Source organism: Stylophora pistillata, chromosome 2 (assembly GCF_964205215.1).
Source record: "Stylophora pistillata chromosome 2, jaStyPist1.2, whole genome shotgun sequence".
In the NCBI taxonomy this organism is placed as follows: domain Eukaryota; kingdom Metazoa; phylum Cnidaria; class Anthozoa; order Scleractinia; family Pocilloporidae; genus Stylophora; species Stylophora pistillata.
Window position 1 is genome coordinate 56,929,914 of NC_142520.1, and position 24,567 is coordinate 56,954,480.

General features: G+C 39.1%; 1 protein-coding gene across 2 annotated transcripts; it reads right to left on the minus strand.

The window, feature by feature from the left end:
• Positions 1 to 24,554, minus strand: LOC111337611 (DNA-directed RNA polymerase III subunit RPC1). 2 transcript variants are annotated; one of them, XM_022943947.2, is made up of 42 exons: positions 24,421 to 24,554; positions 22,726 to 22,861; positions 22,156 to 22,305; positions 21,315 to 21,474; positions 20,466 to 20,620; positions 19,984 to 20,037; positions 19,180 to 19,301; positions 18,079 to 18,178; positions 17,614 to 17,691; positions 17,027 to 17,164; positions 16,774 to 16,821; positions 16,066 to 16,169; positions 15,601 to 15,646; positions 15,248 to 15,343; positions 14,400 to 14,540; positions 13,571 to 13,640; positions 13,079 to 13,206; positions 12,636 to 12,771; positions 12,284 to 12,396; positions 12,028 to 12,079; positions 11,528 to 11,612; positions 10,836 to 10,923; positions 10,396 to 10,507; positions 9,197 to 9,310; positions 8,933 to 9,028; positions 8,588 to 8,649; positions 8,004 to 8,159; positions 7,023 to 7,144; positions 6,779 to 6,844; positions 6,410 to 6,435; positions 5,951 to 6,139; positions 5,233 to 5,384; positions 4,979 to 5,065; positions 3,314 to 3,382; positions 2,904 to 3,020; positions 2,679 to 2,787; positions 2,442 to 2,514; positions 1,904 to 2,003; positions 1,740 to 1,808; positions 1,420 to 1,483; positions 1,000 to 1,069; positions 1 to 402 (listed from the first exon to the last, which is right to left on the minus strand). In XM_022943947.2, the coding sequence occupies exons 1-42, from the start codon at positions 24,462 to 24,464 to the stop codon at positions 309 to 311; spliced, it is 4,191 nt and encodes a 1,396-aa protein (XP_022799682.2). In that variant the 5' UTR covers positions 24,465 to 24,554; the 3' UTR covers positions 1 to 308. The 2 variants fall into 2 exon arrangements, with proteins under 2 accessions (XP_022799682.2, XP_088604777.1); XM_088748651.1 differs by lacking the exon at positions 24,421 to 24,554 and adding an exon at positions 24,009 to 24,040.
• Between the last annotated feature and the right edge of the window lie 13 nt (positions 24,555 to 24,567).

A 24,567-nucleotide genomic window follows, 5' to 3' on the forward strand; every position in this document is an offset into this window, starting at 1 on the left:
TTATTTTTCAACATATGAACTTTCTTTTTATTCTGACGATTCAAGTTCGCCCATCATAGTGCGCGAGAGCAGGTTTCTATGTAACTTAAATTTTGACTTTGGTTGAAGAACTTATTTGCTAGTAATAACACACTGTACCAAGGGGCTATTGAGGTCCGTCTAGCAAAGTTTCAGGAGACAAATTGTCGAAAATAACAGTCTCGAGACTAAGAAAAGAGTCTTAAGTTCAATGTTCTTAATTGAATGTACAACTACATAATCGCAATCAGTTCACGTGTAAAGTGCAAAATTCGTTTCCATTCCATTTGCTACCTCACCACGTCCATGGTAGATTCCGGCAAATGAAATACAGGGTTGTCAAAAATCAAGTTTCTCCGGCTCGGTGGACCTGTTTTGTCTGGCGTTCAAATAATATTAAGGATAAACCGAAGAAATCGTTCATTTTAACAAAGGTCAAAGGGTCTGTTCTCCATTAATTCCACTGAAGAAGAACAAAAATGCTGAAAGTCGAGCATTTTTCCCACAGAGCAATAATGGTCAGTGGGCTGGACTCTGGGTCAGATGGCCCGGTTTTAAGTCCTGGCCGGGGCTTGACGTTGTCCTTGAGAAAGACGCTTCACTCACATTGCTTCGTCTTCTCGGATAGGACGTAAAGCCGGAGGTCCCGTCTCCTGCATCTATCAATTAGTTAATTTCGGCAGGGGACGTTAAAGAATCCACATCACGAGATTACTGTGAGGTGGTCTGGCCTGGTTACTGGGAATGGGGGGGATGGGGCATCTGTAAAATTTCTTGTTTATTTATTGTAAACTGCCGCCGGCAGTCTGGAAAAGTCCCCCGCACAGTGTTGTAAAGCGCATTAGAGCATTCCATGGAAATGCGCTATAGAAATCGATATATATTATATTATTCATTCAGTATTATATTATGATAAGATAACTGTAAGTATGGAATATTCTACAAAAACATAAAAAATCATCAAGCACGTAAAAAGGATATTTGTGGAGGAGTTTGAACATTCCTGTACCAATACTCATGGGAATTCCCATGATAATACACTCGCTGACACCTGCAAAGCAAGGCACGCAAAGGTAATAACGAACAAGGATACGTACTTATAACATCACACGCCACGTGCACCGTACCGCGTGCTTGGCGTAATAGGTGCCCCGCATCACGTTCCATATCATGATATCATGCGTTTGTCAAGAAGAGTTGGTGGACGAAACTTTGTTCTAGGCCTGGGTGAAAGTGAACTGTTAAGAAAACCTGATAAATTCCTGGGGGTAAACTACCACTAGCACTTCATCCAGGGGTAGAAAAAAGTTTTCCTTTTTTTTTGTTATCTGAGATTTCTGCATCACAAAACGTCTAAAACATGCAACCTTTTGGGTGATACATGAGCTAAACTGTGCATACCATCAATGGAGTCTGTCTGACCGTGCAGTGCTGCGTCAAACAAATGATCAGAAGTCTTCTCAAACTACAATGTAAAAAGCAAAACTTTTAAATCAAACAGCTAAGAAATGAACTGTGCTCATTTTGTTTTGGCTGACCATTTTCCCTCTCTCTCGTTCAATGCTTCGTACTGAGCTTCTGCAGTGTAGCCAGGGGGATGCATTGCATCCATCTCCTCCTTCTCTGATGTGAAGCACCCCAACCCACTCCCCCTTCTTGTTACTGGAAAATCTTGGCTTCTCACCCATCTTAGAAAATCTCAATGCATGAAAATGACTTACAGACGCGAGCATCAGGACACTTTCCTTCATCTTTGCCAAGCCAAACCTTGTAATTCCAAGTACTTCTCCCTTGTAGAAAAATAAGTATTGTCATCAGAGCGGGAGACAACAAATGTGTTTGTCTATTAGGAAGAGCACAACATACTCCATTAATTTCCCATCACCTTAAAAGTCATGAGGTCCGCAAGTAACATCACGTGACGAGTGTCAATACTCATCCCATGACTCTTCATGGTCACGTTGATTTCGTTCATTATCGTTGCCCTGGTAACAGAGAGAGAGAGGCTAGTCACGACACGATATTAATAATAGCAAAAAGGTCAACATTTTTAAGAGGTTTTCCTACAGTTACCAGTTTCGGAAAGCTGTCTGGCATCTTTAACAAAATCAAGGATATTATTCAAGGGCACGAAGTAAGAAGAGTTAAAGACGCAAAGCAATTATGTTGAGTCACCCTTTCTCTATCAAACCTCTACACCACACCAAAGCGTCCATATGCAAAGCGTTCTGTGTTGGTATCTCAAGAGTGAACACAGGGGGAGGAGAGAATTTATCAGAGAGAAAGAGCAAAGAGAGAAATATTGAAAATCGTAAGTTATGGATCATCGACACTTGCATTAACCAATGAGACTCCATAATTCCGTACAGCATGCGAAATATTTTCGTGCTACGGCAGCTATTAAAAGGAACTACCGTACAAACCTGGCAGCTTCGATTCCAAGAACTTTTTCCACTTCAGCTGTGTTGTTGGAAGTTGCAGCTGTACCCTTAACACCTAACGACAGTAAAAAAGAGAGAAAAATCACTTGAGGCGTGTTTGTTTTTCGGTTTACTACAAATTTGATTGGTTGCGGGATTATCGCGAGTTTTTTGGACCAATCACAGGGCAGGAATTTTCTCTGACAAATTTCGTACGACAAGGAATGTCTCAGAACTAACCAACTGTGGACATAACAGACAGCAAATCGTCTCCTTCCACTAACAGCTTGAAAGTGTCTCCCTGAGTTTCGTCAACATGAATGATGGCACGATTAACATTCTTATGACCCTGATAAAAAGCGAGTAAAACACTCAAAAAATTAAAAACATCTCAGAAATGAAGGACAAAACATATGCCAAACAGACTGAGAAAAAAACTCAAAATGTTCATCAACTCATTGTTACCTTGATGAGTACGTTAGGAAGATCAGATTTCAGCTGTTGCATGGTATAATGAAGGGAAGACTTGCTGCTTTCACTGGGATAAATACACAGCTCTGATTTGCTAAGAGCGGTCACTTGCTGCAAACAAATGTACGTTTATCACAGAGGATCACAATGTATGACCCTTTCTCAGTGCTCCCTTTTAGTCCCTGTTTTCGGTCGCTGTTTTCCGTCCCTGTTTTCTGTCCCTCTTTTCAAAGGACAATACCAAATGGAAACAACATATAAAACTTTCCAAGGTAAATTGTTCAACATATGTAACCCTATTTACACCCTTACCAGAGTCCCAAATATTTAATTGGTTTAACTGGTTCAGAAACCTAGCAAATGAGTGGTTAAGAAACTGAAAAAGTTTACAAGTTCATTCACACCTGAGGTTTTAATTTCAGCTTTCTTGTACTGCAAATTGCAAACCTTATGGAATCAACATCAACTTCGAGCTGACAAAAGAAAACAAACACGTTACATAGAAAGCTCCTCGTAATAAAGGGCCGACCATTTAACTCTTGAGGGGGGGGGGGGAGGGGGGGCGTGGTGGGTGTTTTTGAAAATAAATTTCCTGAAAATGTAACAGAAAAAAAGAGCATTTAGCATGCAAAAAAATATCCTGCCCAGCAGATTGCTGGAAAAAAAAATTCTTGATGACCAGAAATCACCCACCCCCACCTCAAAAGTTAAATGGTCGGCCCCTAAGGAAATAACCTATCGTATTTTCCCCGAGCTCGTCATCAACTTAATGTTTACCCGCAATTGTCATCTGACACGAAGAATTTTCCCGTGATAAGCAAAAAATATTTCGGCCTTTACAACCGTAAAAAAGCTTACATTGTTTACCACCCGTCAAATTTTTTGCGATTTTACCATCAGCCAAATGGATTACAACGTTTAGTACCCGAAAAAAATTTCCCGCCCTCACTACGATAAAAGTTTTTCCGCTTTTGAGGTATCCCGCTTTCTGAGTTACACGTTTCACAGCACGTACCAAAGGACGTACCTTTTGTAAGTTTTAAGTTTCCCTACAAGGTTTCCCACCTGTTGCATGTCATTCACCACTGACAACCACATGCGTAATATGTCAATAAAATGCCTTTATTTCTGTAGGTCAGTATAAAATTCACCCTCAATCATTTAATCGGGAAAGATTTCCGTAGAACCCCATACCAATCAAAACCAAAGCCGTAATCCCAAAGGTAATCTGTTGTTTTGCCTCTGCTTTCTTTTATCCAAGAACTGTATGCATAATGAAGTATGAGGTTAAACGGAAATCTTGCCTTTTATCGTTTCCTGTCGTTTCACCGCGAGCCACCTTACGGCTTTTTAGGCTTCTACAAATCAGCAGAAATAGGGCTCAAAGTTGCACATACTACTGCACTTAACCTTTGCGTAATTCGCATAATTTAGAGCAAGTTTCCCATTGTTGAATTTTTTACATGCTGCTATTTGTCATCAGCTGCCTCCAACACGTTTCCCTGCTTTCTCGATCGTGTTTTAGTAGACAACTACTGTGTCTTTTCCCGCGCTTGCCAACCGCTTCTTATTTTCCTGCCCTTTTCACCGGTGCCAGGTTTTTCCGCGCATGCCACTCATTTCCCACTCTTCCAGCTCTTTTATCCATTCGATGTTTCCGCGCAGTTTGCCACCCGTTAATTATTCTTAACGCTCTTTGAATCCACACCGTAATTTCCTGCGTTTTTAAGACCCATTTTTCATGATTTCCTCTCTTTTCATCCTCAATATGTTTTTTAGCGTTTTTGCCACCTGTTCCAAGTTAACTCTTGATCAGACTTTCCTTTCCCGCATTTCTGCCATCCGTTTCTTAATTTTACCGCTCATTCTTCCTTGCTATGGTTTCCCGCGCTTTCCAAGCCTCACTTTGTTAGTTTTCCCGCGTTTCAGCCACCCTTACGTATTTTCGCGACCTTAAAACCGTTATATGTTTTCCTTTCTTTTTATCACTTACCTCTTACCACCTACCAGAGCCGACCATTCAAGCAACACTAAAGCAACAATTCCTTCCTACCGTTTAGTTTCATTACCTTTAGTAGTTTAATCCTATCCATGGCCAGTTTGACGAGAATGAAACAGCTGTTGGGAAGAAAAACTTCCTCGATGTACTCTGAAACCTGTCAAACAGGTAAAATAAGTTATAATAAATGCCTTGACTGCCAACTGAATACTACTGACACTGGAGCGCCCAAAGATTTTCTTTCTCCTTTAACTGAGATATTTTTGGCTCAGCCTTGACAAACAACAGCGTTGCACAACAACACGCAATAATAAATTCCCATACCTCTCCTAATAATGTTTTCTCGATGCGACCCTTTACTCCACGGGCCTCGTCAGCATTTTTGTCATTCATAAGAGGAGCAGAGATAATAGGGGTACTGATGAACCGCGACGCGTTGATGATCTCCTTTATACGAGGGACACCAAGAGTGATGTCTGATTCAGTTAAGGTAACAGACGTATTGCGTGACACAGAAACGATTCACAAGACTATTGCGTGACACAGAAACGATTCGCAAGAATCAGGACAAAGAGTTGTAACAAACCTACTCTGCAGGAGCAAACTCGTCGCTAAAGAGTTTACAGTATTCTATAAACGTAGCGGGTATCCGTACAACAAGTATATAAAAAGTTATTGAACGAGTAACACCTTGCTTGATAATAACAGAACAAAATAACTTTTCATGGATTAATATTTTACGAATGAGAGTTTCTTCGCAAATTATATAAAGCATAGATTACAAAATGAGTTCTTCTGGAGTACTGTTAATTTGGGTAATACCGCAATCACCTGCCCATGTTTTTGTTAGTTGGAATATTACTTTTCAGATAGAAGGACACCAAACAATTATCGCTCGTCAGGGAAGAAGAACGCCAAATATAAAAAGAATACTGAAATCAGAAAGGAATAGTAATAACTTAAGGTGGAAAACTTCAACATGGGTAGAAAACAAACCATGCTGTAACTCTTAATAAAGCCATTCTGAAACAGAAAAGGATACTCATTGAAGCGACTCCGGCGAAGTGAAATGTCTTCAGAGTCATCTGCGTACCAGGCTCCCCAATACTCTGAGCGCACAGGGCACCCACTGCAGTGCTCGGTTCGATCTTAGCTCTTGAGTATTTTTCCTTGCAAAGGTCCAGGAACTGCTTCAGCTGTGACTTAGTACAGCGGTCTACCCAGGAAAGCACTGAGAAGAAACAGAGATAGTTTAACGTATCGCCCATCCCACTGCGAGAGTTGAAGTTCTAACTGTCCAAGAACACAACACAATGCCCTGACCGGAGCTACAAATCAGGCCCCTAGATGCGTACGACGGCGCGTTAGCTACCAGACCACCGTTACTCGCACATAAACATCTTAACTTCTTACTCTCCCTAGAAAACTCGCGACCCTAAAATATTTTCTGAGTGATATTTAGCCTTGAAGACCTCTACAAGGGAGTTGAAAATATACTTACCATTGGAGCGACTTCTTTCAGATGCACTATGGATAAAAGAAAAATAAATGGATTGACTTATTCAGCCCCAGATTTGATTAAGTTATAACTTCTCTTTATAAAATGATACATTTATTACACATTTATTAACTTCCCTTTATAAAATGATACATTTACCATCAAGCAAACTGGTTATCGGAGCAGGCAAAATCATCAGCTTAAGGGGGTTATCCTGATATAAAAATAAGCTCTTTTGACCAATTCACACGGACATGCGTAATAGAAAGGAAAGAAAGTTAGGAATCTGATCTTGGAAGTTCAGTAAGGGATTATAAAATTAAAAGGAGGTTAGCGTCTGTTTATTGCTATCTTTGAGAGATCAAGCATTACCCAGCTCCCACGCTTAGTTGTGGATCCTTTTTCTCAACTTTCTTGGCGAAGTCTTCAACAAATGCTCTGAGGGCGAAACAAAAATCAGAATGAGTTCGAAAAAAAAAACTTCAATAACAACAAAGGGCAATCCGAACAAAGGAGAATGCCAGAAAGCCGCCAGTTCTGACGAATGGTGTAAGTACTTAATTTGAACGATGACCCAAGGGCCATCTTGTTCGTTTTTAAAGATTTACAGATCTACCTCAAATCCTTATTGAATTCTGTTCCACAGTGTTCAAAGTCTGAACCGTCTAAAACATGTAAAGCCATTTGACGAATCTCTTTTGAACTGAGAGGTTCTTCATCCTTCATAGGGAACGAACACTATCAACAAAAACAAGTGGAAGAACACTTAAGTACATAATTCAACTTTACATACCAACTAGTATATATGCACGATCCTTCGCAGTAAAGCACTATTTGAGCAATAGTGAAAATCAGACCTGAAAAAAATTTCAGGCCTGTACGGGATTCGAACCACTGGTCAGTGGTTCGAATCCCGTACAGGCCTGAATCCCGTTCAGGCCTGTACGGGATTCGAACCACTGACCAGTGGTTCGAATCCCGTACAGGCCTGAAATTTTTTTCAGGTCTGATTTTCACTATTGCTCAAATAGTGCTTTACTGCGAAGGATCGTGCATATATACGTTTCATAACCGCAGTTCATACATATGTTTCATATGTTTGTTGTTGTTTGATACCAACTAGTCTTGAAATAAAATAAAACATATCTTAGTGGCAGGTGTGTGTAGAAAAATGAAGGAAATACTCGTTTAGTAGGATCGTTGCGGGTTAAAATACAGAAAACTTAAATTCTTCCGGGAACACGACTGAAAAAGTTCTTAGAATGAGCTGAGCTACAGTATGGTTTTCTGTCTTTTATTTCTTAAGACCAGAAAGCGTATCTTTTTGTTATCCAGCGAATTGTGGTATTTTGACAAATGTGGGTGAGTCTCACTTTAGATGAGACAAAGCGTCCATTCGTTATGTGAAGAGTAACGTTTACAATTATGATTTCCGAAACGAGAAGCTTCCGTTCAGACCAAGCTAAACTTGTTTATCACACGAAATGCTTTGAATAGAATTCCCAGTATCGAAACTTTTTGTTGATATTTGATTTGTCAATATATTGTAACTTCCCGGAGCACCTACTGAAGTACAAAACTGATGGACAATTCTTACCTGAACGTGACTGAACACGCGCTCATAGTCCAGCGGTTTATCCTTTCCCTCCATATCAGTGGGGTCCAGTCCATCTCCGCCGTACATGAACTGCACAATGTCTCCGACTGAATTTCTTACAGTCAAGTCATACTGGGTGGCGAGGTCTTCTAACGACTGAATAAATTCCCAAAACGAGAATTGTTGTTTTCTTAGTGAAAGAAAAAAAATCCTTTCTCCACCAAAAAGTTATTAGATTGTAACGACACGTAACAAAAACAGTGGAGCCTTGTGAGCTGAGCTTATCCGTATTTCTATTGCACGAAGAGACTGACAAATTGGGACTCGGCCTAAATCAGCAGGATGCTAGTCCACTTCCGGTTCCCACTCCTCCCTCCCCTCCCATCCCCCTACATTTCGTCAAGTTCCCTGGTAAGTTTGTGTTTCCCACTTAGAAATTATCCCGGAAGGACGGAGGTAACATGAGAAACAGGTTTCTTCAACACACAGGGCTTGAATCCCGACCCTCTTGATAATCCAATGAGCTAACCACAATTTTCAAATCAAACTTCTTGGTTATTAATTTGTTACTCATTATTTTGTACCTTAACAAGTCGTCTTTGCATGTATCCAGTTTCTGCAGTTTTAACGGCAGTATCCACAAGTCCTACAAAGGAAAAAAGCTATGTAACTATTTATCTGTACTACTTCAACAAATTCTAGGACGAGCATGAAAACGACGAGACCGACAATGATAGGAATAATATAAAGATATCGATGGCAATAATAATATTAACGGTTTTTTCGTTGTTGTTTTCTTTCCGATTTCATTATAATCCAACGAAGCTTCAGGTCTTCGGCATTTTTTCAAAAGTATTATGAACACCAAGACTTTTGCTGACTGTCGCCAAACTTCAATATAACAATTCGCAAAATTTCGCTCTCAATACCTTCTCTTCCAGCCATGGTGTGAAAAAAAAATTCTGTGGGAGTAAGACCAGAGTAGAAGCTGTTTTTGACAAATCCTTTGGCAGCTGGAGATTTGGCTGTGATGTAATGAACGGAAAATGAAAAGTGAATAAGTAAATGATATATATATTTTTTCCATGTTCGTTTGCAATCTGGGTTGTTCAGTATTTCGTTTGTCATTTACTTTTGTTGGCTCGCACATTTACATCTCGTAATCATTCTTGCAAAGATAAAACGTTCCTTACAATGTCGTTTAAAGTGAGGCAAAGCTCTGTCTTCAAATCCATTTGGGATTCTCTTGCCTGAGATGGCCTGCTGACCAACACAGGCGATCATCTGTGAAATGTTGATGAACGATCCTGAAAACAGAAACAAGAACTGGTAAAAGAAAATCCTGTTAACATAATCAACAAGATTCGTCCGTGTCTCCTTGTAAATAATTACACAGAAAACAACCAATGAAACAAATATGACTAAATAACACTGTTTATTATCCAACTACACCTAGACGAGTACAAATAACGCCATAGACGAGTACAAATATCACGCGGTATTTGTACTCGTCTATTGTAGTACCCGTTAAACAGGTTTTCTCGCATCGCGCAAGCGAAGAATTGAATTGTAGGTACGGAGAAAAAAAAAAAAAATGGCGGACAATTTGAATCATGTTTCCGACGACGAAGAGTCAGAATGGCTGGCAAATATAGGTCCAAGTTCATTAGATGAATCGAACGAAGAAAAACAGCTTGACGACCAGAAAATTTCTTCATTTAATGAAGAAAATAGAAACAGCGACACAACAACGCGCCAATTCCGTTCCGCTTCGCATACTTCTGTCACGCATTCCCCGTAAATAAATATCCGCGAAATTCGCCCGCACTGAAATAACAGTTTGGCGTGTTGGATAATAAATAACTTATTAGACGTTTTGTTGTGTAGTATCGCTGAGTATTTTTACTCGTTATTTGTATTTTGACTCGCCCTACGGGCTCGTCAAAGTACGGCACAACTCGTAAAAATACTCAGCGATACTACACAACAAAAGGTCTAATAAAATGTATTTATCATGCTGTTTAAGACTGTTTAAGGTGGTTCGTACTTTATAAGTCAGCAGGTAAAAGCCTTGTGTTTGACCATTTAAATGATAGCAATTGAGCGGTACCCACTCTCTCTGACAAAGGGCAAACAGTTGAAGCGTCAGCTTAAGAAATTGTTAATGGAGGCTAATTCACAATATCAACGCTGTTGATAAAATCAATTTATCTTGTTATTCTCCCCCCCCCCCCCCCCCAATCCAACAGCCCAGTTTCTCTAGAAACGTACCCCCATTATTCGGTACCCTCCTATAGTATTATTCCTACTGCTGAACAGCTTAATATCGCATGGCGCTAACGATACCGTATTTTCTTATTAAGAGAAAGACAACTGGATGGCGCATACTCACCTTTTGAACCGCATACTGCCATTGTTAATGGACTGTTGGACTTGTGTAGCTCGCGAAGACAAGCCTTTCCGGCGTGATCTCTTATGACAGAAAGCTCTTTGAGGATAACAGCCTAAAAACAAAGGATAAAATTTTCTTTAAAGATGATGATGTGGATGTGGTAAGTGACTGATTGGTAGCCATTTAAGATCAGGCAAAAAGTTGTAGCGTACATTATTCATCGACCAATAGGTTATTTTCGATTCAATGAAATTCTGACATGGCTCTGAGGCTGGGAGGGGGGGGGGGGGGAAATAAAACAAAAACATAAATCATTCATCCCTCAACCTCGATGTGATTTTTTTGGTTTCTTCCCCTAAGCGTCGGAGCCAAGTTTGAATTTGAATAGATCGCAAACGGCCTATTCTCAATCTCCTTGGTTCGTATTTATCATCACATACCTCAAGAGTATCGTCAGCACTACATCCTGGCTGCGTTTGCAACTTGCCTTCTTTAAAATCCTGAATGAAGCTGTCGCACTTGGAATAACTAGAAAACATAACAAATTACCTTAAAGAAACTATAAGAAAGAGTGCGTTTGATGCATTCAACGGAAACTAGACACCAGAATCCCCATTGTGTGATGGACACGCGTATTGCCCGTTGCTAGAATCAGCAATGTCAACAAAATGTACGATTCAAAGCCTAACGACTGAGATGGAGAACAAAACTATAAAAAAAGAGGAGAAAGGGGTCACGCGCAACCTAACACCTCTCCTTCCCCCCCCCCCCAACTCCATACTCGCCCGCTCTCGCGGTTGTCTTTACTAATTGTGCTCCTATGACAAATCTTGCCAACCAAGATAAATAGAAGCCAGAGAGTTGGGCACTAGAATCGTTGTCAGTATACTTGTGTCTGACCAACTACTCACCCACCCCTCCCCTTACCCAACATCAGTCAACTGATAACAAGCTAGTTTAAGGATGAGTTAGGGGAGGGTTGGGTGAGTAGTTGCTCAGATATTGACATGTGGAATGTGAGATCCGAAGAGCGGAATGTCGAATGATTGACATGGGGTGCGGTTGATCTTTTTAATCTTTTTTTCGCGTGGAAAAAAGACAAAGTTTAGTTTGTAAGTTGTGAAACACATACCCGTTGCTGAGAAGCTCATCCTTTGCCTGCAAAAGCCCGTGGCCAGGCGTGACGTCACCAATTCCAATAGAAAACCCTCTGTTACCTGTAACAAAATTATACAAACGTATTTTTAATTTTTCTCTCTGAAACGTTGACCGACGCACAGAGGGTTCAAATAGCAGCGGCAAAAGGAGTCATGCTTTGAGTCATTTTTCTGAGGCAAACCCACGCGGGCTATTCACCTGGTGCTTACAGGTTTGATTTAGAGGGAGGAAGGAGACCGGTGAACTTGAAAAAACAAGAAGTGGAGTCAAGCTCGAGCTACAGCAACGGAAGGTGTTTACTATTCTAAAGCGCCTTCCCTGTTCCACGAATTGAACAATACAAAACAACAACTTTTCAAATACTGCTGGACAGATTACAAAGTATTTACGGTGTCGCGTGCAAAACGAAAACGTCATGTTTTATTCGCAAATAATTGTTACTGAGTAGACTTGTTACGTTGATCTAATACTCACTCAGAAAGAATGGACAAACTCTTGCCACTCTCCACATGGCATCTGCAGCAGCCTGGCGACGAACATCAAAGTGTTAATTCTCCTAACCTACTTTCTTAATTTTCTTGTATGAGGGTTTTGATGATTTAGTGTGACATCAAGACAGAGTCCATCCCTTCGTCGACATAGCTTTCTATCAATATACTACCAATACGCCATTAGCAGACGCTTCACTCCGCGCAATTTTTGCTAGTAAACAATTGCAGCTTTCAGTTACCTGACCACCGAAGTCTCTGAGGAGCACATAGAAGATACTGTTCTTGGAGCCAGAACCAAGCACAGCTTTATCCAATGCACCACACATCAACTCACTGTTGTGAATTACCACATCTGCCCATGAAAAAGACACATTTGCTACGTTTAACTTTTGGTCTTCTTCTTAAATCAAGACAGAATGGCAAAAAGATTATATTCAGTAGACGAGACTGAATTCCATAACTGCCTAAGTTTATTCGAGTTTCTTTAGCATAAAGTCCAAGAAGTTTTGCTACTCCTCCTTACACTGCTAAATTAGTTCACTACAGGTCACTTCAAATCTTTAAATCAGGTTTCCCTGATAGTTTACTCACAAGAGTCCTTGAAACAGAGATCTTCTTCCTTCGTGTACTGTTTTCCTTTTGTACGTAAATTCATTTTGATTGGCATGTCCTTGTTTGGTCTCAGTATGACATTAAACACCTGTTTTCCAGTCCACAGTTTCACTGGCTGTCAAATGAAAAAAATTGAACCATGCATTTTTATAACAAAGTAGTGAATTTCCAATACACTCCTCTGGCAAACCTCGTCTTTAGCAAGTTTATTTTTCTGACAAGTGTCTCTGTTCGAACACAGGCATGTTGGTGTTTGTACTGGAGGAATTGTCGAGGAAGCTTGTAACTACCACGCAGAAAAAGAAGGAAGAAAAAGAAACGACAAATTCTTTGGGGATATCTTTCTAGTCCCAGTGCAATTTCTTACTTTTCTTAAACGAAAAAAAAAAAAAAAAGAGCCAACCCGTTAACAACACTCTCACCTTAAGTATAACAGGAGGCGGAAGATCGATTTTGATGTTCACGTCTTTTCCAGCCAGGATGTAAGCCAACAGCTGCGAGATATGGCTTCGATCAAGAAAAACGTCTTTCTGCGTCAGCAGATAGGCCCCTGTACAGAACAGAAATGAAATGTTAGACAATGAATAAGTTTTCCAAACAATCATCGAGGAAATATTGTTGCGGGAGTTAAATTAAGACTTCGAGCTTCAACCAGTGTTGGGTTCCGATGCAATACAACTAATTGACCCCGCGTGACCCGAGTGACCCAAAGGATCCTAACATCCCGAGGGTCCTGGACATGTCAGCATCCCGAGCAGTGTATTCTTGATCTACAGCAAAGTATATATGAATGAGTAGACTGAGCGCGCGTCAAGAAACTTTATTCTCTCGCGCCTAAATTACTGCATCATAACAAAATAAAACAGAAGATGTGTTAAAAGATGTACTCTACAACCTTCATTGAATTTTCAGACCTGTGATAAAATCCTGTATGGCGGCTATGAGAGGTTCTCCATTCCGAGGTGTTACTAAATTCGATTTGACCTGAGGAACACAGTAAAAATGATCGATTTTGGACACTAGTGCCAGACTTTAGACACTAGTGTCTGACTTTGGACACCAGTGTCCAATTTTGGACACTAACGTCCGATTTTAGACACTAGTGTTCGATTTTGGACACTAGTGTCTGATTTTGGACGCTAGTGTGTCTGATTTTAGACACTAGTCTCTGATTTTAGACGCTAGTGTCCGATTTTAGACATTAGTGTCTGATTTTAGACACTAGTGTCCGATTTTAGACACTAGTGTCTGATTTTAGACACTAGTGTCTGATTTTAGATATTAGTGTCCGATTTTAGACAATAATGTCTGATTTTACACACTAGTGTCTGGTTCTAGACACTAGTGTTCGATTTTGGACACTAGCGTCCGATTTTGGACACCAGTGTCCGATTTAAGACACTAGTGTCCGATTTTAGACACTAGTGTCCGATTTAAGACACTAGTGTCCGATTTTGGACTCGTGTGTCGATGGCGCCCGTGAAAACCTGAATCATTACTCTCTAGAGGCAATAGGTATTTCCACAAAGTGCATACCCCTTGATTCACTTCGCTTCTCGAAACTTTCGATGCGGCTCTTTTCCATTTATAAAACTTGTGTCGCCTACGACCCCCATCCCTCCCCCCCCCAAACCCTGACCGCAACCCAGTAACATACCATGATCTTCGTCTCTTCCCCTAGCGTAACAGTATACGTGCGTTCCATTAAGTTTTACGATTCACATATTTATTTATTGTACCTACCCCCATAAGTGTCAGCGCCTCAGCCTTGGCTTCCTCTGTCTGTGGCAAATGAAGATTCATTTCATCGCCATCGAAGTCTGCATTGTAAGGGGTACATACACATTCATTGAAACGGAATGTTCTGTGAGGTCTTACAACCGCCTACAAGGAAAAATAAGACAAATTCGCTAAGTGACTTAACAGGATACCCGCAAATAAGTCGCCCTCCAAACGAACATCATTGAAACATCACTGAAACATCATTCTTCTTATTTTCGGTTCTACACTTTGAGGCCTCTCAGCTTTGTATGTTTGGTGTCTTTTTTAAGTCCCTGTACCTTTCTGAGTTGATAACGTAGTTTTAAAATTCTTCGAGTGATAGGTCAGTCATAAGAGGTTAATTCTTCCTTGCCTAAAATTCTCTTATTGCAAAAGCTTATCCATAACATGAAGCCACCAGGAGCAAGAGAACATAAGGTAAGTTACCCTTACGTTCTCTTACCAGGAGTCAAGTCCGTCTCCTCTGGATTTGACGATAGTCTTCAGCGAGAGCTTCCCAATGATTTGTCAAGTTTTCCTGAGGCACCGTGAATTACTTTTCACAAATAGTGTAGGTCAAAAAAAAAATTGTTTGTTAAATGTTTTGTTTGTTTGTTTGTTTGTTTAATCGTGGAAGGCATAAAAAAAAGCGACGTATCAATTTTTAAAGGTGATCAGCAAATAAATTTATAACAGAATAAGACGGCTAGAAGACAAAAATCAGACTTGGACGGGTATGGATCTAAGTCGAATACGTTGCCTTAAACGCCTCTATCAAACTAATTATAAGAAAGGTTAGGAGAAGAAATAGTTTCATCACTTAAACAAACCTGATGAGCCATGATGCTGAGCTTGTGAAGTGAGGGTTGTCTGTTGAACAGCACGACATCACCATCTATCAGGTGTCTTTCAACGATATCTCCATACTAAGGAGAACAAAATCCCAACATGAAACATTAACCTTCTCCTGAGACGAAGTTCACTGAAAACTGATTGGTGAAAGTAACCTGACATCGCATTGCTTTTGCTTCACTTCGCTCTGTGGTTTGTCGACAAAACTCGTACCACCAAGGCCTCTCAACCAGTCAGAGACAAAGCTACATTTAAATCAAAGTACATTAACAAAATATTCTTTGAAAGTTTCCTTCTATCTTAGCTTAAAATGAGGAAAGTTATCAGATACCTTCAAATCCTTCATGATCTGTTTTCTGTTGCCATACTTGAGAAATCTGGACGAAAACAAAGGAAGATGGGTATGCAATCAGGAACCATTTATTTTGTACAAAATGGGGGTCCCAGGCCAATTAAAGACGGGAGATGTGCATCTATTTTCTCATAGACCATCGTCTAACGCGCAAACGTATAAGAGTCGAAAGGGATTGAAAAATGCAAACACAAAGGGTGGCAGACTGACTTAACTTAAAATAATCACTTTTGACCGTCAATAAAAACCGGTTCATTTCATCCACGAGTGGCTAGCAAAGTGAGTGTGCGAGAGTTCTGTGAGAGGTCTGGTACGACCGTACCCCGTTGACTTCTCGCGCGCTCGAATCGCTTGCCGGCTAGAAAATCGTGGGCTTTTGTCGCAAGGCCAATGAGGGCCTGCTTGCATGCTACACGAAGGTAGGTAAAAAAAGAATCAGCTCACTTTCTAATATTTGTTTGCCGTTGCTGAATGAAGTTGGCTCCAGGATGTTTATCAGCTCCATTCAATATCAGCTGTTTCATCAGTTGTATGTTGGCCTGTGTTACCTGCGAGAATGATACAAAACTTTGCAAAAACAAAAAAAACGTATGAAGATCCTGACTGACAAAAAACAATCCTGCATTTTCCAGCTTATGTGATTGTGATTGGTGTTACACGGATGATAAGGAAATAAAACAGTTTTCAACTGAATGTCAAAAAGTACTCCAGGTTTGCATTGGTTTTCGTTTCCTTCACTCTGAGAAAAACAAAAACCAAACGGGACATGGACTTGAGTTTAGTACGCTTAAAACATTAGCTAGCTGCTTCTTTTTTTTTTTTTATTTTTTTTTTACAGCAATCAAACTGAGCTCTTATAGGGCGCTTTCCGATTGAGAGACGAAAAACCAAAGCCAAATTAATCTCAACGGCCAATCAAAAGAAAGGAAAATATCTTTAAGAGCCAATGAGAGCTCAAAATAAAAACAAGCAAACTGCCTTAAGCGGGAAAACGCTGGCGACCATGTCACGAGTTGTTTTAGTTTTGTATCTGATTGGTTGTGAGAGTTGCGCGATTTTTCTGGACCAATCATAGAGCGAAGTAAGAAAAAACTAATGCAATCTCAGATTACTATCGATACTCAAAGGAAACATGCTATAGATAATACTTACTCTTTCTGGGTAAGTGAGCACCTTTGCCACATGCACTGGAACTGCCACCTAGACAAACAATAATGGAACATTTTTTTTTTACCTCGATCAATATTAACCAAAGTCACCTAGAGGGGCCTGACTTACAGATTCTCAAACTAAACAGCCAGAAAAAAAACAAACGTCAAGACTTGCAAGAGAAGGGATCTGCCTTGTGATAAAATAATACCTTAAACGTAAGCAGTTTCAACTTGTTTGATATTTTAATACTCACTTGATCGATGTGAAGATTAGGGTCTGGTGAGATGACTGTCCGTCCCGAGTAATCAACTCTCTTACCAGACAGATTCCCTCGAAACCGACCTTGTTTCCCCTTCAGTCTCTGTACAAATCCTCTAGACCCTTTTTTGGGCTGATAAAAAATATGTTTTAAAGCAGAAATTTAGTTTCGGGTACATCTCTGAAAGTTATTTGATATGTAACCTGTTAGATGCTTACAATGAATGACTGCCTGAGAAATGACCAACTGATTGCAGATTCCGCTGTACAGAACGGCTACTGGTCAGCGCACTTTTTCCTATAGAGGGCCCAACATATGGAATAACTTGCATAAAGAACTTAGGCAAAATGCCTCATTGGCATATTTCAAGCGCGCTCTGCAAGACACACTATTGAGGCAGACATTTCCTTTATAAGCTCTAAAACTTGGTGGAATACTATCTTAAATTCTGACCATGAGTTTTGTCGTTATTTATGTTTTTATAAATTGTAAAAAGTTTGTAAATAGTTTCTGAAAAACCTCACGAGGATATTACTATCAAAGATGATTATTGACTGACTAACTAACTCACCGACACCTACCTGCATACTCAGAGGAATTCCTGACATTTCACTGTTAATATACAAAGCACACTGAAGTTGGAGAAAATCCCAGTCTTCCTGTGCATATAAACAACACTTATCAAGAGTTGTTATCAAGGAGCGTCATTGCAAGACAATGGTGTAAAGTAACAAAATGATATTCTCCACATCTGAATAAAACACAAGTCAGGCCATTGAGTCCACATATCCAGTAGATTATTCATTCAAGATCTTATATGTGATACGAATAATCTTAGTTACCCTTTGTTTCCACAAGTAGTCAGCGCAGGCCCTGCACAACAAGAACTGTGTGCTACTTTTATCATTTGAGTTAACAATGACTCTGTGCTAGCCATTATCATTTGTACTTTAGCTCCTGTTGCTCTATGTAGCTAGCACGGCCCCTGTACAGTCAGAACTGTGTGCTACTTTTATCATTTGAGCTAACAATGAATATGCACTAACCATTATCATTTGTACTTTAGCTCCTGTTGCTCTGTGTTTGCTTATAACGTCATTAAGGAAAAGGATTTCTGTGAGCTTCATGGTAAGATCATCTTCATTGCTATCAGTGAGAGCAAAAAATAAAATTAAAAACCTTTCTTGGGCAACATTTCTCCTGATTATCTTTTTTCATACAAAGCAACTAATTAAAAGAATATTTACAGAATGCTAGCCCTTCAGGTTTATTCTTTATTTTTTATCATTGTTTGTGTCATACAACTGAATTCCTAAGATTGGCCAAAGCCAGAGGCTTAAATGGCTTATGGTCAGAGAAAAATACTAATTTTTCAAAGAACAATAGACTAATCTAAGGTATTCTAATCTAATCTAATCTAATCTAATCAAATCTAGGCAATATACAATAATCGGGGTATATTAGAAGTTTAGTATAATGTTCACAAATTTACAAAGAGCAGTAGATTAATCTAAGTAGTAAACGATAGTCCGGGTATATCAGAAGTTCAGTATAATATTCAATTTTGGTAGCTAAAAATTTAATTCAGGTTCAAGAAGTACAATTTAAGCTTCTTTTTGAAGTTACTAATGGTAAGGCTGTTATGGTTACTGTTATGGTAAGGCTGTTGGTTAAGGCTGTTACTTCACGTTACGGTCACCACCCAAATCTATATCAAGACTCCCTGACACTCTGCCAACACCCTTCATTTCATTCTTCTCCAAGATAATTCAAGTAACCATTAGTTAGGGTAATAGCAGCCTAGTGAGCCATCAATCCCAAAGCACATCCCATTTTCCACATACATTTACAGACAAAAAAAATGGCTACTTTCTCTTTGAGGTGATGTTTGTCTATCACCATCTGTCACCTCCTAAATCAATAGCCATCAGTGAGGAAACCAAATACCAGGGCTCGACATGAACAGTAGCTAACGAGTCACAGATTAATAGAAATTCAGTTTTGGTCAGTGGTTTTGGATTTCCACTGGCCAGTTTGGCTAGTAAACAAACTGAAATTGTTGTAACATCTAAGTTGTCACTTAAGCCACCTGGCTAGTAAGTTGAAAGGTTAGTGTCAAACCCTGAATGCATTGCTGAATTACACACCTCCCACTCTGTAGATCACTGATGACAGATGGTCTGATGCACACAGGCGGCACCAGCAAACGTGTCACAATAAGATTCTCTGGTCTACCTAACTCAGGTTTCATCATCAACAATGGGCAGTCCTGGAAATGACAGAAAAAAAAAAATCAGCAACATAAAAAAAAACACTCATAAAAAAAAAAGTATCTACGTATTGATCTATTAGAGGGTATGTGCTGCACAGGGTTAATAAGAGGGAGTGGGCATTCCCCTAAATGGTAAACAGGTCACCATGGCAACTGAAAGACTGATAATTGGTGGCAGAACAAACTCTAAGTAACAGGATTGTGGAATGAATACTTTCTAGAATTTAGGAGGGAGGGAGGGAGGGAAATGAAGCACTGGCTAAGTAGCTATGAACATTGAGCAAAAGCATGTGGCCATTCCCTCTACAAACCTTGTGGTAACCCTCACACCACATTATTGATACTGCTGCTATATTAATATGGTTTTAACTTGGCTTAAATCAAATTCAGCCTTATTTTTAAAAGGCTCATATCAAATGATGACTCTTGATAAAATCAGCATTCACTGAACAGGCTGAGTAACTAATTTGAAAGCCAGTTACATTTAAGTTCACACAGCAACCGGGTGGACAATCAGACATGGTTTGATGCTTCTCTAAAAGCCTTTTTTCCACTTAATGGTAATCACTTGAAAAATGCTCCTTGTTCCCTTTGAACTGATTTAGCTGTCATGAAGTTTCCTTTAATTACATTAGATTTTAACCAAAATCAACTGACAATCTCTTTAATTAATACAAACCTGATCAGGGATTTGTTCAAACAGGGTGATAACCCTCAATGGATTCAGCACTTCCTGTTGAATGATGAAAGAAATACAAAATTACCACAAATTCAATCAGTGAAAAATACCATCTTTTCATATTATCCAGCAATATCAGATTGAATTTTAAGTCAAAAACAATTCTACAACAGCAATTTAACAAGTCTTTGTATAAGAATGTTTGAATTTCATTTCCAGACATCTGCCTCTTAAAAGGCCCCGGTAACTTTAACAAGCCCGAAAACTGAGTTTTTATTTTCCATGTTCCATTCAAGATCAAGGTTTTGACAGTTTTGAAATTTAAACAACAAAAATATCAAAAAATAAAAAAAAAACATAATAACATGGTTCCTGAGCTAAACTCAGTGCTATATTTCCTTAGAAGTAGATTAAAAAAGATTACTTTGGGTCAGTTTTTGAGAAATGGGACCCAGGTTACCAATGAGTTTTTTCATACAAACCTGTGCTTTGCTGAGCAAACTCTCCAGTTCTTTGTTATATTCTATGGCTGAGCCAAATGAAGCTTGAAACTCTGAGATAACAGGATCAACATACTTCCTGGCTGATTTGTACTTTTCATGCACAATTTTCATCATTCCACTCTTTCTTACAAAACCTGGGAAAAAAAAAAAACAAACAGAGACATAAATCTACATTTTTTTCTCAAATAAGCACCCTCCCCTACCCCCCACTGACTCCTTCACTTTCCTTAATAATAAGGATACCAATAAAAACCTTTTTAACTTTTTAATACATAAACTAAAGCGAATCAGTTTGCTTTAATTATACTTTCTTAATGAGTACCTCCCTTGATTAAGCATCCTTCTTCTGATAACTGCCCCTCTTTTCAGCCAAAATTTTAAGTAAGTACCTAGACTCCTATCCAAGAAAATGCAGTATTTACAACAACTTCATTTCCATCTTTGCTGGCCACACATTTATGAGGAGTCAAAGTAGTATTATTCCTTGACACTTAATGCTACCAAAACCTCGCCACTAGGCAATGAAACTGACAGCAACTGCTCCTACATCCACTTCCCTTGTACATGTGCACAACGTAGCTACAACTACATTGAGAAATTCTCTCACACACAAGATATCAGTAACAAGGGTGAAAGTATAGGAAAAGAACAGTAAAGACTAGTCATTTAGAAACCTCTTGCTGAAAGTAAGATAAATTTCTCGTCAGGTTTTGGCCAGAATTATGTCACTGGTAAACAGCGACGAAAATAGCTATAACTTAAGGTAAGATTTGGTTCTGTTAAAAGGATTTGCTTAAACTTAAGATACAGTATCCCAAAGTGAGTTACCATTTAATGCTTCACAGTAAGGACATTTAGAGATCTTTTTGCATTTCTCAACAATCTTTTTCTTCAAGCTCTTCCTCATTAATGATGAGATGGCTGGTCTGCTTAGTTGATCAAGAAAATGTTTCTTTTCTTGAGGTGGTAACAGTATCCTGGAACATGTCTAGGTAAAACAGAAAACTATTTACCATAAAGCAGTGACTTGTCACCTGTAGATTAAGGAAAGTCTTACAGACCCACTGACCTTTTAACATTTTGACCATTTCAAGTGACTAACTTCTTATTTCTCCTTACAATATAACCCATGAATCACACATTACACTTAACGAGAACAAAGAAAATGATCACCATCCAAAGATACCCTTGATTGTTAAACAAATTCTCCTTGTCAGCACCTTAGGAATTGTATAGAGAACAGTATGGAGAATATACAGACTGATATTTGGGTGGAAAGGATTTATGCCAAAATTTGCTTTTATTAATTTTCACAGCACAAAGTCATTGTGATTATTGTTCCTTCCCCTAAAAATGCTAATCTATTGCAGTCAGCCTCAAGTATTTCATCAGATTCCCCTGACCATCACCTGTACTGCCCTTTTTATCCAACCTTAGCGAACAGTGGCATGGTTAGAGTTAAGTAACTTGCCAAGAACACAGCACAATAACCTCAGCTAGGCCACTCCCATTCCTCTAGACACAAAGTTAAGCACTTTAACCACAATGCCTGTGAGGCCACTCTCTAAAACCACAATTTTATTGAGAATGGAGATTGATTCTCCAGCTCTTTATTTGTTATCCCTTGGCATGTGCAAATCGCACTATCCCACATCCAAAAAATATTCACCTTACAAATGCTTTGCAGAATGACAATCGTTGACCTGAAGAAACCAACATGAAAGATTGGAAGTTCCAGATCAAGGTAACCATAGTGACCAACACAATCAGCTAATGGTTTGCCACATGTCTCACAGCTCCGATCTTTAGTGCTTGTGCCCTATCAATGTACACAATAATTATTAATTAAATCAACTTTGTCCAGTCTCCCATGAAATATTATGTTTTGCTCAACGATAGATTCCATATTGCCGTGCAACTGTTCAGTAATATGTAAATTGCAGTTGATGTCAAAATGTGTTAGGAGCAAATAAGTTGCACATAAGATGCAGCTGCATGTCACTGATCTTATTATCACATTTTGTAACCTTTTGCAACCAAGCCATGAAAAGATACAGAGCAACATGGAATCTATTTGTTTCATAGTAAAGATACCAAAGTTCTTAGTGGTGATCGTAGTTATTTATACATCTGTCCTCCAACAGATCACAACTAAGAATCAAGGCTTGTAATTCAGCTTATTATTTAACAAAAATGGTAAACATACTACTGACAGTGAAAGATGCCACTATTTTGTTACCATGTGTGAATCTAACACCCCAAATGGCACAGGGGTACGGCTTTGATCCTGATTGTACAGGTTTTTGCTGACACAGTGAATATGTGCATATTGGTGCATTTGTTCAGGAGAAAACAGTCCAAAGTTGACATGGCTTCTGTGAACAGAGATAAATGATATGGTAGTCACAGAATGAAACCAGAGCAAATTCTTAGACTTCATTATAAATGGTACTTATGCAAAGATAGAAAACATGGATTCTTCAATATTGTGCTCTTTTTTTTTTTACATGTTACTGCCTCATGTGCATTGAATTTTAAACCCTTGAACTCCCACGATCTAATTATTCTCTTCTCGAGCTCCTACAGATTTCGTTTAAATTAGCTTTGAGAATTTGGTATTAGATTATGATAACATCTGTGTGACAATTTTGAGTATTCTCATTACCTGTTTTCTGGAAAATTTATAGATATTGAAGGGGGAATTCACATGTTCCTCAATTCTAGGAGAAGGGGTTATGTACTTCCTCTTCGAAAGATTGAAATAATTATGATTTAGCTTACACACATACTTATTACCCCATACAGTTCTTATTGCTCTCCCAGTTACCATGGTATAAAACCCCTGGATCATGGGATAATGCAGTTCAAGAGTTTTTACTAGCTTAGCTATCATGCATCGTAAGCCATTATATGACACATGTGCATGAAGACAAATTGAACCTTAAGTGTTATTGTAATTGTAACATTCCATTTGTTCTTACAAAATAAAGTTGGGAAGATTTATCTAGATATTTGGACATTTTTATTAAAACAATTATTCCACTTCCACCTGTAGGATAATGAGATGATCATGGCCAACTCAGTCCTACTGGTCTGATTGGCTATCTATCATCTCACATCCAGTGTTGGAGTTTTGCTACTTCCCCTGGATGAGATGCTGATCTATTTGACAATTATTCCACGAGCGCGCGTTGGATATGAGATGATAGATAGCCAACGAGGTGCGTAGCGCCGAGTTGGCTATAATCATCTCATATCCAACAAGCGAGAGTGGAATAATTGTTTTCTTAAAAAAACGCCCCCAAGATAATTATTAGACAAATCTTCTCGACTTTATTTTGTGAGAAGAAACCGGATTTAACAATGTACAGAAATTAGACTATGGTATATTGGCTCATATACCATGATGGCTGAGCCAATAAAAAGTCTTGAATTGCATTATCCAATGATCCAGTTTTTAATCTTAATACAGATTACCCTCCCCTCCCCTCCCCCCTCTGCATTGAAACAGCTGTACCTTACCGCTTGTAGACACCCATTTCCTTAATCTCTCCTCGAAATAAAAACGGGTGTTTTTCTTTATGTAGCTTTGGCTTGTTTTGGAAGCATTTTGGGGTAATGGATAGAAGGCAGAGGTGAGCTGAGGCGAGTTGGTAATGGGTTGTCACACTATTAAACAGGCACACGTGCAAATTACAATGATATATAAATAACACTTAAAAACATCAGCTGTTTAAAAATAGGCCAGATATGATAATATTCAGATACATCATAAAATATAAACGTATAATAATTCATCGATATTACCACTGGAGTTAAAAAAACAATGCAATTAAGTTGCAAATTCGGCTGTTCTCGTATAAACATTACATCCACTAAGCGCTTCAACGACAAATACCGCTCCTGAACACAACAAAAAAGTAAAAATTCTTACATTTTCTTAGTAACCCCAGACTCTTTAAACTGCTCCTTCACCATGATGGAGCGATGAAAGTTGTAGCAGTTCTTAAAAAGAATCTTTAGAACCTCTTTCCTTATTCCGCCATGTTGGGACCCATGTTGGTAAAATCGTCGCAACTGG